General features: G+C 39.2%; 1 protein-coding gene across 7 annotated transcripts in view; it reads left to right on the top strand.

Annotated features, from left to right (window-relative positions):
- The window catches only part of LOC116848364, a 33924-nt gene that overhangs the window by 9850 nt on the left and 11739 nt on the right, over positions 1 to 12335 (top strand). The window contains exons 1-2 of one of the 7 annotated variants that reach the window (XM_032824350.1): positions 314 to 775; positions 2382 to 2772. The exons of 1 other annotated variant lie outside the window; for it this stretch is intronic. In XM_032824350.1, coding sequence (XP_032680241.1) covers positions 2568 to 2772 — 205 coding nt within the window. In that variant the 5' untranslated portion in view covers positions 314 to 775; positions 2382 to 2567. Of the gene's footprint in view, positions 1 to 313; positions 2773 to 12335 lie in introns of those variants that run through there. 5 more of the 7 variants (XM_032824347.1, XM_032824349.1, XM_032824348.1 and 2 more) reach the window with 5 other exon arrangements.

Genomic DNA, 12335 nt, shown 5'->3' with positions numbered 1-12335 from the left:
GAGAGAGAGAGAGAGAGAGAGAGAGAGAGAGAGAGAGAGAGAGAGAGAGAGAAAGAAAGAGAGAGAGAGAGAGACTCCCGTCTCTCGTAAAAGCTGCTCAAGCCGTATAAAAGAGAGAAGCGGCTCTGCTTAGGAATTCCTCATCGGGCGGATACACCTTATCGCGACTCGTCTTTCGCGAGAAGGTATCCCCTTGGAAGGTATCCACGGGGGCCGTCAGGTGGGAGGTGGAGTCACAGGTGACGAGTCTCGGTAGAGTCCTCGTCGGTGGGTAGGGTGAGGTAGGGGTCCCCCTGGCTCCCACGGCACGCACGTACCTCAGGTACCTCCTCAGGTACCTCAGATACCTCAGGTAACACCGGCCCCTCCACTCGGCCAAGTCGCGTTAGAACGCGACGGCCGCCGACCATCGTCCGCCTACGGCAGTTGCAATCGGCGCACCAGCGAGCACGCGCCTCGACACTCCGCACGCGCGCCGGATCAGACGGATTCACGGCCCCCCCACGAATACCTGTATACTCTCGCGGCCTGTATCGCTCGTCAGTGGATTGCCGCGAACTTGGAACAAGCGAATGCTCGCCACGAATAATTTATATTCAGTGGGGAACTCGAACGCTCGAGTTTTTGGCGGGATCGCGAACGCAAAACGTCTGGGATCCACGTTCTTGGAGTCGCGCCCGTTGCTGCCTACGCTACTTACTCATGCGATAGATGCCTCGCGAGGATATTTCTTACGATAATAACGAATCATCCCAAGTGTTTTCTTCCTTTGTATGTACGTAACTCTGAACTCCCGGGCAATTGTATGCGCCAGCCGTTAGGGCAGAAAATCCTTCGTCTTTCTCTTTCGAACAGAGAGGGAGAGGTGTCTCGCGCGAGTTGAAGAAAATACAGTGAGTAATGGGGAGGACATAGGCGATACTGCGATACTGTTCGAATGCGATCGATTTTTCATCGAATGAGACGTACTTTCAGTGACTTTGTTGAATAATGATTTTGGAACAAAATCGCCGGGAAATGTTGAAAATTAATGAGAACTCGGAGAAATGGGGATCTCACGGGATTTTTGATCGACTTAAAAAAGAAAGAGGTTCTCAGTTGTATGTAAGTTGTTGTATGTCAGTTTGTTTTTTTGTGTTCCTTCATATCTTGAGAACCGTTAAAAATGAAATTTTTCGTAATTTATTCAATATGTTATCTACATGATTCTTAGATTAGTGTCATTGCCCGAATTTGTTCAGATGACCTGGAAATTGCGCAATTCCATTGCTTTTTTGACAATCCGATAACATCGACGAAAATAGAAGAAAACTTTTATTTTCAACTCAAAAAAAGCTCTTTTAAACGACTTAAAAAACAATATTTTCGTAAGTAATTAAAAAACGCAAAATAATAAACTTTTAATAAAAAAAACCATCTTCAAAAACCTCGAAACTCTAAAAATGCAAAATATAATTTTGAACCAATATTCCTATGTATAATCCTATCCTAATATTCTAACGATAATTTACAAGTCAGTGCGAATAAGACAAATCCTTAAACAGTTAATCAACTTATATAATACTGTAAGCTGATAAATCATAAAAGAGGTGTGATTATTGATTATTGAGGTGAGATTATTGATTAATCATGTAGGTTTTTGCGCCAACTTCTAATTAGAAGTTAGAATATTAGGATAAGATACATATCGATTCATGTTTCCTAAGACTTTTGAGGTTTTTAAAGGCGGTTGTATCGATAGAAATTTTTTCTCCCAAAAGGTATGTTTTTTTATAACAAGGACATTTTAGGAATATTTCGGGATGGGCAATTCTATGCGGGAAAAATATTTTCAATCTTGGTTTTTTCAAATTTTTAGGTGCTGTTGTATCGATAGAGTTTGACAACAGCGCCATATAATTGAAGTAAATCTTCACAGCAATATTACTGGAACTAATACATTGTTTCAATAACTCGAGTATTAATTTCAATAATATTGCTATTAAATTAAGAAAATTCACTTCAATTGTGGCGCAGTTAATGCAACAGTACACATTTTCTTTCCTTGAAATTTATAATAGATTAAAATGTCGTCCTTGTATGCTTAATCGATAAGTTTAAAGCAACACTTAGGTGTTGCTCCGACGGGTATTAAGACATTGTGTTGATTGTAAATTCATGAATAATCGACGCAATGTCTTCAGCGAAGCGGTCGGACGTAAGACAGTTCTGTTTTCGTCGTCGACGGAGGAGGGTCGTTTGTCGTTAAAATTCATGTTGGGGGATTGCGTGTATACGTACAACCATATACAACGACGACGGCATTGTGGTGATATCGCGCCGAGAGCTGTTCCATTCGAGTGATCTTCAGAGTCTCTCATTTTCTTCGTTGTCCATTTAAGATCCACGGATCGTCCGAGGAGCGTGCGAAAGATTTCGCGCGTATTCGATATCGTCGAGAACGGGAGCATCGCGTCGACTGGCAGAGTCGTGCATCCGTCACCTGACGTCAGCTAGTGACCAGGTGGAAGTCGCGGCAGAAAGATACTAGCGCTAGATACAGAGAGGAAAACTAGCGCCCTTAACGCATGTCATCGCTCCACCACGGGTGCAAATCGCGCAAGCGTCTCGACGGCGTTACACGTGCGCCAGGACGTTCCAAGACGACGACGTCTTGGTCTCATTGTCCGTGTGCAGTGATAAATGCACCGCTGTCGCGGATGACATCCCGCGTCTTCTTCAAAATGACGGTCACCTGGATCGCTTTGTTAGCCTTTGGTGTCGTCTGCCACGGTGAGTACAATTTATCGAGTACAATCTATCGAGATAGCTCCGTTGTATTGGGTTGGTGGCAAAAGGTTGCTCACTTTCTATCAAATTAGATGATTTGGGTATTAAAAAGAAAACAAAAGCCCTTGTTAGATGTCTAAACCTACCCATAACTGTTCATTTGATTCATGTAAATTAATAATTCTTCAACTTTGAATAATTTCATTTTCTATTTTATTACTTGACAAATATGACAGATCTCTTGTACTAATCCAATATACAAAACGTTTCAATAAGGTAATCTCCTATAGATGAGATAAAAATCACCCAATAAGTTCATATAAAATTGTTTCTCTATAACATATACTCCTGAAATACTTGTCTTCAAAATTAGGATTTAAAGATCATTTCCTAAAAATAAAGTGTTAAAATTTTTAAGATCCTACTCGAAAATTTGGAATAAGAAACTTGGGGGTTTTAAAAAATTTAGGGGTGATTCCGGTTTCTTTGACGTAATATCAAAAAGATATAGCACTGTTTTAAAGATTTTGTATAAAAATAGTACAAAAATGATTAAAATCTCTCTGTTGAGAGCAACATTAAAATTATTTTTAGAAAATGCTTTTAAAATTAGAATCTAAATATCTCATCAAATTTCAAGAGTAATGACTCTTGATATCTGAATATAGGCTGCGAAAACTATATGTAAGGAAAAGAGAAAGATACTTGGATACTGTTCCGTCCTATATTTCCTAAGTTTGGAGAACCCTCTCTGAATTTGTCCTAAATACCAACAATTCACGGCGGTCCCAAAACACTGCTTATCATTAACGACGCTTTTAGAAATGTAAGTTTGAATTGCGGCCTAGACAACGCTCGTTATCACTTCAAAGTTACGAGCGGTCATTTGCATCCTAATTGGCGCTCTCTCTAGTTTCCGATGTACGATCGAAGGAGAAGTGTGACGTCTTAAAATAGTTAAGGCGATCGATACTTATCTCTAAACGCGGCTGTAAATCGACGGCCTCCACAACTCACACAAACTCGCTTCATTGGTCACAACGCGGTAACGGCAGAATTTCGATACGCCGTTGATTAATCGCATCGACGAAAATTACTCATGTAATTGGCCATTACAGGGATTCGCAATAAAGATTAAAGCATTATGTAATGCAGGATGCGTCGTTGTTCTGCGCTCGAGCACGTAGAATTCCTGAAAATATTTTTCTTCTATGCTTGGCGATAAGTGTACAACTGCTACGCGACATTAGAAGACGATCGAATAATTAAGTGTGTCTTTCGAGACTATCAACATTTATTAGCCGGTCATCCAGAGATTTCTCGAGGTTTAACGCTCGGTCGATCGCTGTACGTCTCAGTTTTGTTTCTTATATTTGCTTTAGAATTTATTTTCATGCAACTCGCTCGCTCCTTCACTGCTCACTCTACCGTCATTAAATGCGAGTCAGTCTTCAAGTAAAATTCACGTGAAATTATTCGAGAATTAAAGCCAGCTATAATTATAACAGAAAAATTCAGGTATTGATATTTTAGATTCTTTTGCATTGTACACTGAGAAAAATTATCCGATTAACAAAAAAATTAACACACGGATATTTCCGATCAAAATACCGATGAATTTTTATATCCGATCAGGAAATATTTGATGAGAAATATCGGTTCATAATTTTTTTTATCGATTCTAATAAAATGCTATGATAAAATTTAGTCGGATATTTTGATTGGATATAAAAATTGATCGGAAATATCCGTTTGTTAATTTTTTATCGGAATTTCTCTCAGTGTATAATTATCTTATCCAATAACTCTCTCTCTTTCTCCTTCTTTCTCTGTTACTTTCCTCAGCATTCTCTTGACGTTACACTTTACGCAAGAAAAGGGAATGCTCATTTTAGGCGATCTCACTTGGTACATATACTAGGTTGTCATTGGATTAGTTTATACCAAACATTTAATATATGTATTAAATATCTATACAACATAAATGTCCAAAATACATTTTTGAAATGTCTTAGAGATGGCTTAGAGATATTTGTATATCTCTGGAATATATTTTGGATATTTGTGCTGTATGAATATTTAGTATATATATATATATATATATATATATATATATATATATATATATATGAAATATTTGATGTAAGCTAGCCTAATGACAACCTATACCAAATAATCATCAAAAATTGCCTTTTATGGCGATGTAGCATTTTTCCAGTTTTTCAAGGTTGTCTTCTCCTAAGATTATGTAATTCTAATGTTCGTAAAAAATTGTCTTGAATAATACTTTAATTGTCGCTCGTCTAATTGACTGCTATTTAGTATCTAACGTTAAGAAACATTAACAAACATCGTAAACAACGCGCGATAATGTAGTATCTGTGAATGCAACGCAGAATTAATATGTTACAAGTTATCGTCATTTTTACGACTCTAAAGACCTTAACCCCGACAAGGGCGGCGTGGCCTTAGACCGTTATACTAAGATCGCATTCGAAATTACTACTACAAGGGCACCTGCATTGAGAAAAGAATGTTTGATATTTGTAATTATAATATCGCATAGAGAAACAATTACCATAAATTATGTTCGAGAAAACCATTTTTTTTAAATTAAATTTTACTATAATGTTAGTGACAATAATCTTGTATGCACATGTTTCTGCTACCCTTTCCATGTTACCAAAAAAAAAAAAAACAAAAAAAAACAAAAAAATGTAGTTGAAGTAAAAAATAACTATAATTTTAGTCAGATCAATTATTTTCTTCTCTTAATGTGAGTTCGTACAGAACGTGACGTGACGCAACGCTGTCGCTCGATTTTATAATATATGCATAACACATACGAGAAACAACGGTGGTAAATGTGAAGAAAATATTGTCGAAAATTTCATTCGCGGACGAGCAGAAGTAACGGAGAAAGCATTTCGGGCTGATATCGCTTCGCTAAGCGTCCAAGTCTACTTCTTCTACGCGCTTCGATGGATTCACCTTGGCAGTGAAACCAGCTCGAGGCGAGCCTCTCGCGCGCGCGATCTGTGTTTCGGGATCTCTTTTCTCCTTCTACGTTCACCAGGTACGACGATTGCATTTCATTAACGAGTCCAGCACGCCACGAGGGGACACACGCGCGTGCGGCGTGCGAGGTGGTCGGTGCGCCGTGAGCCATATGAAATTTAAAGACCAATTTAGAAAGAATGCTCCTTTCAATTCGGAAATTGTCCTCCCTTTACGCGCCGCTTTTACGCGAAATATCCTTTCGAGATTTATCCTCTGACACGTCGTAACTATAATTTTTTTCTTTTTTTAGTTTAGAATCGTGAGATTTTTATTGCATTTTAGAATCAAGCGACATTGCACATCAATGTTCAATAACACGATTTTATTCAATCAGAACAATCACTTGACATTACACGGAGAAAATTTTGTGACTAAACTTACATTAAAATTATATTTCCTTTTACAATGTCTTTTTGTAAAACTCTGGACTACACTGAAATTTATATGAAGTAAATATATAGTAATTTCATAATTAATTACACAAACAATTGTGATTTTCTCTACAGTATTTTTCCCGTGCAAAGAACTACAGTGAAAGTAGTCAAAATGACGTGATTTCTTGATAAAAAAATTACACAAATTCACAACGGTACACTGAGAAAAATGATTTGATAAAAAATTAACAAACGGATATTTCCAATCAAAATATCGATGAATTTTTGTATCCGATCAGGAGATATTTAATGAGAAATATCGTTTATAATTTTTTTATCGGTTTATCTGATGAAATATCATTCGATTAAATTTAATCGGATATTCTGATTAGGTATAAAAATTTATCGATATTTTGATCGGAAATATCCATATTTTATATTTTTAATTAACATTGAATAAAAGTAATAAGTAAACATTTTCTCCCTTGCATTACATATTTTTAAAAAAAATCAGCCATTTTCAAAAACTATTCAAGAATAAAGTATTACTTTTTCTGCAGCCCTGACAGAAATAGCTCATTAATCGTCAGAAGTTGTAGCAAAAAAAGAAATTAAAAAGAGGAATTACCCGCGAGTTTGAATATCTCGTCCGAACGGATCCGGTCATTGTCGGCAACCCGACGGATTCACTTTCGTCGCGCGCGTCGCCGGAATAACAAATCGACGGACGGCGATTTTCGCTCCGCGTTAAAAGGCAACGTCGAAGCGAAATCATACCGAGATCTCTCACGTGCTGTCGGAATCAGAGCGAAACGCGAAGCGCATCGCGTGCGCCGTTTTCAGCGCTACCACCGAGAGCTCGATCTCTTCGTCGGCGAACGCTCCTTCGCGCGGAATTAACCCCGTCGTAAAAAACGATCTTTGCTGTCGGATAACGTCGGATCAGAACACGCAGCTCGCGCTGCATGCAAATATCGGCCGCTGATATCCGGGCTTTCTAAGCAACGGGATCATATATTCCGATCCAACCGATCAATGGAGTGCATTCACAATGATATCGCGATAAAAGTATTTGCGCTTTTCCAGAAAATTAGAGTTCCTCAAGTAAGGATTAATTTAAACTCCAATGCACAAACACGTGAAAAGTGAACATTTTCATATATTTTCAAGTTCTCCGCTTTTCATGATTTCACGTGAAAAGAAAAAGATTTGACTCCCTGATCGTATGTAGAAGTAACTAGGATTCGTTCAGTTAAAATCCTGAATTTTTAAAGCAATATCCCGATTGATTCTTCAGCTTATGTTTACGTCTCACGTTTACATCGGATATTTAATCAAATATTAAGATGCATGGAGAAGATTTATTATTTATTTATTAAACATTTATCAATTATTATTTGTCCTCCATAATATTTGATCAAATCCGCAAGAATGCCGAAAACAGGTATTGCCGGCTGCTGTACTGTTCCCTCATATCCTCCAAGTTTCTCGTAGGCGCACATCAACAGCATCGAGCGCATCTCGCACTGGGGGCGGTGAGGAATTCGTACAAATTCCGGCTCTCCTTCCCATCCGCACAAGCACCTACCTACCCTTCCCTACTACGTGTGTTTGCATTCCAGCGCGATGTTTCACTAAATGCACGCATTGCACCGGGTTTAACCACCCTCCGGAGGGAGAACCAGTTCTTTCGGCCGGGAGCGCCGCGCTGCGCCGCTCCGCGCCGAGACAACGCTATCGCGTGCTTTACGAGGAGGTATGGAAAAAGGAGCGGCAAGAGCCCATCGTGCCCCGAAACTCACGTTGAATAGGTTGCGATTATCATTCCAGACTCTAAGTACAAAGAGCTGCCCCTGAGAGACCCTGTTCTGTACATCAATTATCGTCATTATTCCTATTCTTTTCGTAGTTGGCGCGACTGTGTATCGACGGCGGTTCGGCCGCAAAAACGCATGTTTTGGAATTTGCATCGTATAAATGATGGAAACGAGCGGATGTACTGTGCGAATATGTGTCGCTAAATCAATATTTTATCAGACCAGTCGGTGCGCGTGCAACAAATTGTACATGCGCGATGTTTTTGCGGAAAAAAAGAAATTAAACGTTACTGAATAATATATATATGAGATAAATGACAGTTTGCACAACTCTCAATCTCTCTCTTCGGATATTAACCCAATGGCCAAGTATCTCTTGAGCAACGTATAACCTGAATGCTCATCGACAAGACGTATAGTAAGCGCCGATTAACCGAACGTTACGCGTCAGTAGATCGAACCTCACGAGCGAGCCGGTCCTTGCGTTTCATTGTCGACTTAGCGTGTGCGTGAGCTACGCGATTTGTATTGAACACAATAACACACATAAATCATCCACCACCCGTCCACTCCGCTCGAGGCATTACATACAGAAAAATTGCATGCTGCATAAGAGTGTTATTTCAAATGTCCCATAATAAGTTTATATATCCGCAAATCTGGCACAAGGATTTATTATAAGCCCAGTAAATTTATTCAAAATATATTCTAAATAAAGAGATTAAATTCTTCTTTTGAATAATGGGCTTTTCTAAAATATGTGACGAATGTATTTTAAAATTATTATCAAGAGAATCTCTTTGTCCGAGATAATTATTACTTAAAAGACAGAAAGTAAAGTCTGAACGATCGCTTTTCTTAGCAGTAGAATGACACTTTTCTGTCAATCCGCAGCGCGACCGAATAAACAGAATTAATCTTCTTGATATGTTTTATTGTTACACACATTCTTCGCTTCCATTCGTTGCGTCTAATGGCGCTCGCATAAATCTCTCGCTGAGGACGTTACGTTCATCTTCGCTCGGCTGGAACGGTAACTTCCCCCGCGCGATTGCAAGTTGTCGTATTTGCAGACGATACAAGTTGGATAATCGCAGACGGCGAGGTGAGAAACAAGTTCAACGGATCGGCGAAATCGTAGAAGTATTTCGGTAACAATATCCACGAAAATGGTTGCGCGCGCACGTCGGTGATTAACATGAAATAACGAGTCGAGTCCTGCGGATGAAGGATGCACATACTTGCATATCCTTGACACGATCCGCAGCTCTCGCATCAGACATACGCCTCGCCGTTTACGGAATTCTCAGGTTTCAAGGCGTCGCCGTCGTGCAAATATAAAAAACGGACGTGCGCATACCTCGGCACGGAGTCAGCCGGGCGTGAAAAAAGACAGAGAAGAGCAGAAAGAGAGAGAGAGAAAAAGAAGTAAACCTGCTAATTATTATGTTGGGATCTGACGAATACGGCGTCGTGTAATGAAGGTAATAGTAGTATCGATGTCAGAAGAAGAGAGCGAGAGAGAGAGAGAGAGAGAGAGAGAGAGAGAGAGAGAGAGAGAGAGAAGGCGAAGAAAGAGTATTAAAGTTGAATTAGATTATGCCAATTATGATACTAAGCAAGAGAAATTGCGGAGGAAACGTATAAAAATAATTTCACGAGCGGAAACAAACGTGACGACGATGAACCTTTGCGTCGGTCGTAACGGTGCGCTCGATTGATATTCGCAACGAGTCGACCCATCGATCCATCGACAGGAAATCGAAGGGCTATGATCAATTGTACGTATACACACATTTCCGAGATTGATCGCACATAAAGGAAACTAAAACGGAAGCGTACTTGTAGAATGAGACATCGCAGTACAATTAGATTTTTGGAGGAATTTGAATGATCTTCCAGTGAGTCTGGATCGTTTGTACTTTCCTGAAAATGAAAAATGGTAGTTGAAAATTTCTTTGCGAGATATAAAGTTTATTCACAGAAAAATAAACTTTATATCCCCTTTATAAAATAAATTGTCAAGTATTTTTTCTCATTGTAACGGGTATCTCAAAGATATACGAATATTATAATTTCTTTTTTATTTTTCATATAAATTCTTTTCAATTTTGATATATGTAGAGTGTCAGTAACATTTATCTTGCTATGAGACATAGTAAATTTCATTAGAAACAAATGTTTTAGTTCCTAGAATATAAATAGCACATCTAAAATGAAAGAATAGTTAGTTACTATGAAATGTCAATCTATTTTACGGTTACAAAATTCTACGGTTTACTGTAAAATTTTAGTCGTGGCGATTTGGCGATATGAATATTATCATTCCAAAAACTTTACAAATTTCTTCTTGTTTCAGAATTTCTTTTTTATCTTAGACAATTATGCATTATTCTTGTTTTTCAAATTGATCATTATTTTATACAGAGATTTCATACGGGATATGTTATACACGGTACAATGTCGATTTATTTCTCGATTAGAAAATTCTGTAATAATTTTTACTAAAAAATTTTCTCTTTGTATAAAGCAATCCCATGCAAGCTGTGAGGCAATAATAACGACTTATCAATAACGTTTGAGTGATATGACTTTTAACGTATTCAACTTCTAATTATTACAAGGACATGTGTACGTTAGCTACGTCTAAATTATTCGTAACAATTAACAATCTTCATAATTAGCACTGGTTGGACATAACAACCGGTCTTCATAATTAGCACTGGTTGGACATAAACCGTAATTAAACAATACCGTAAGATAATTCACATAGCATTAGTAACTGCTTAAAACACATACATTTCTGACTCATTGCGTTCGCTTTAACGATCTTCCGTATCGCGGAAATAATTGAATCGGTGATGTTAGGAGAATTACATCCGCGGAAAAATCTCACGATAAAATTTTTAACGCGTCTCCTTATTCAAAATAAGTATTATTCATAGAGACTGGCGATTCTCGAGCTCGTGAACGAACATCGTCTCAATCTTCGTCGATGATTCATTTATACCCGGCATTTCAAGCGAGTCAGTCTTATCGCGAAATATCTCTGGCCTTTCCTCCTATTAATTTCTCGCGTTATAACACGTGCGTTATTTAGCGTTATTTAACATTCTTTCCGTTAAGATTACACCTCCAGCGTGACTGCATCGCGTCTCGCGAGAAAAGCCGGGACAAATCGATCAAATGAGACGAATCGAACGTCGGACTCTCTATTCGCGGGTTAACGACCCCGTCATTCGTGTTCTTAATTATTGAAAGAGATTCATTACCTCTGATTTTCTTTCTCTCTCTCTCTCTCTCTCTGTCTTTCTCTCTTACTCGATCGAGCGATCGATTCCGCCTGACTACGCGTCCAGTCTCACCAATGGTGGTCTTGGGATGAAATTCCATCGTTGCGCTATTAGTCACGGCTTCCTCTCGTTCCGCCCTGCCGAAAAGCGAATTCGGGACGCGTCTTGATCGAGCGAAGATTCGATCGAATATCAGGCCTTTAATTGAGTCTGCCGACAACCTGCCGTAGAACGTTAAAATCCGATCTTCCTGCCGCATATCTGCTAAAGAAAGTGTACGAAAGTCAGCCGTAACTCGATGGAATGTGCGCGCCTCCTCTACCCGAAAATTCCTGGCCGGTTCCCTGTCGTGGATCGATCGCGTTCCACTAAGTGAGCGGGAAAGTTAGAAGCCGGCGCGACATCCTACTGGTAATCTTCGTTTTCTAATTATCTGTTAATTAGAGCAATATTCTCGATCGAAATCGCGATGCGCCTGACGACGGAGAGAAGTCTCCGCGCGGGGATTCCCATATCCGCGTGATCGTGGTCTAATCGGCTCGATCGGCACGTAACGCCATAAAACCGTACGTCGATCAGTGTGTCAATGTAAAGTGGAAACGACCTTCCAGTGTCAGCGACCACTCCGCTCGTCTCGACGACGGCGTTAGCTCGACACATAGCTGGCGAACGTTACGCGACAATACCAAGGACCCAACTTCGGACGTGTAATCGTGCGCATACTATATATCCGTCATGTAGAAAGTAAAAATGTACAATCGCAGGGACGCTTTTTCTCCGACGCTTCAGCCATCAGCACGTATAATTTTCTAATTGTTTTTTGTAGAAACCTTTCATCGCTATATCGTTCGTTATTAAGGATGTATTTTTTTAGTTTACTAGACAACATAAACGCCACTTAGAACGTCTTATTACTTTAGAGCAATAAGAGCGTCTTAGTTCATAATTTAAACTTTACTATGTACCCGAAAAATAAATTTCGCACCACGGTGGGACTCGTCCTTAACGGAGTCCTCTTATAT

This window comes from Odontomachus brunneus, unplaced genomic scaffold (assembly GCF_010583005.1).
Source record: "Odontomachus brunneus isolate Ranch 3 - 2012 unplaced genomic scaffold, Obru_v1 Obru_scaffold_093, whole genome shotgun sequence".
Taxonomy (NCBI): domain Eukaryota; kingdom Metazoa; phylum Arthropoda; class Insecta; order Hymenoptera; family Formicidae; genus Odontomachus; species Odontomachus brunneus.
This window is presented reverse-complemented; position numbering and strand designations above follow the sequence as displayed.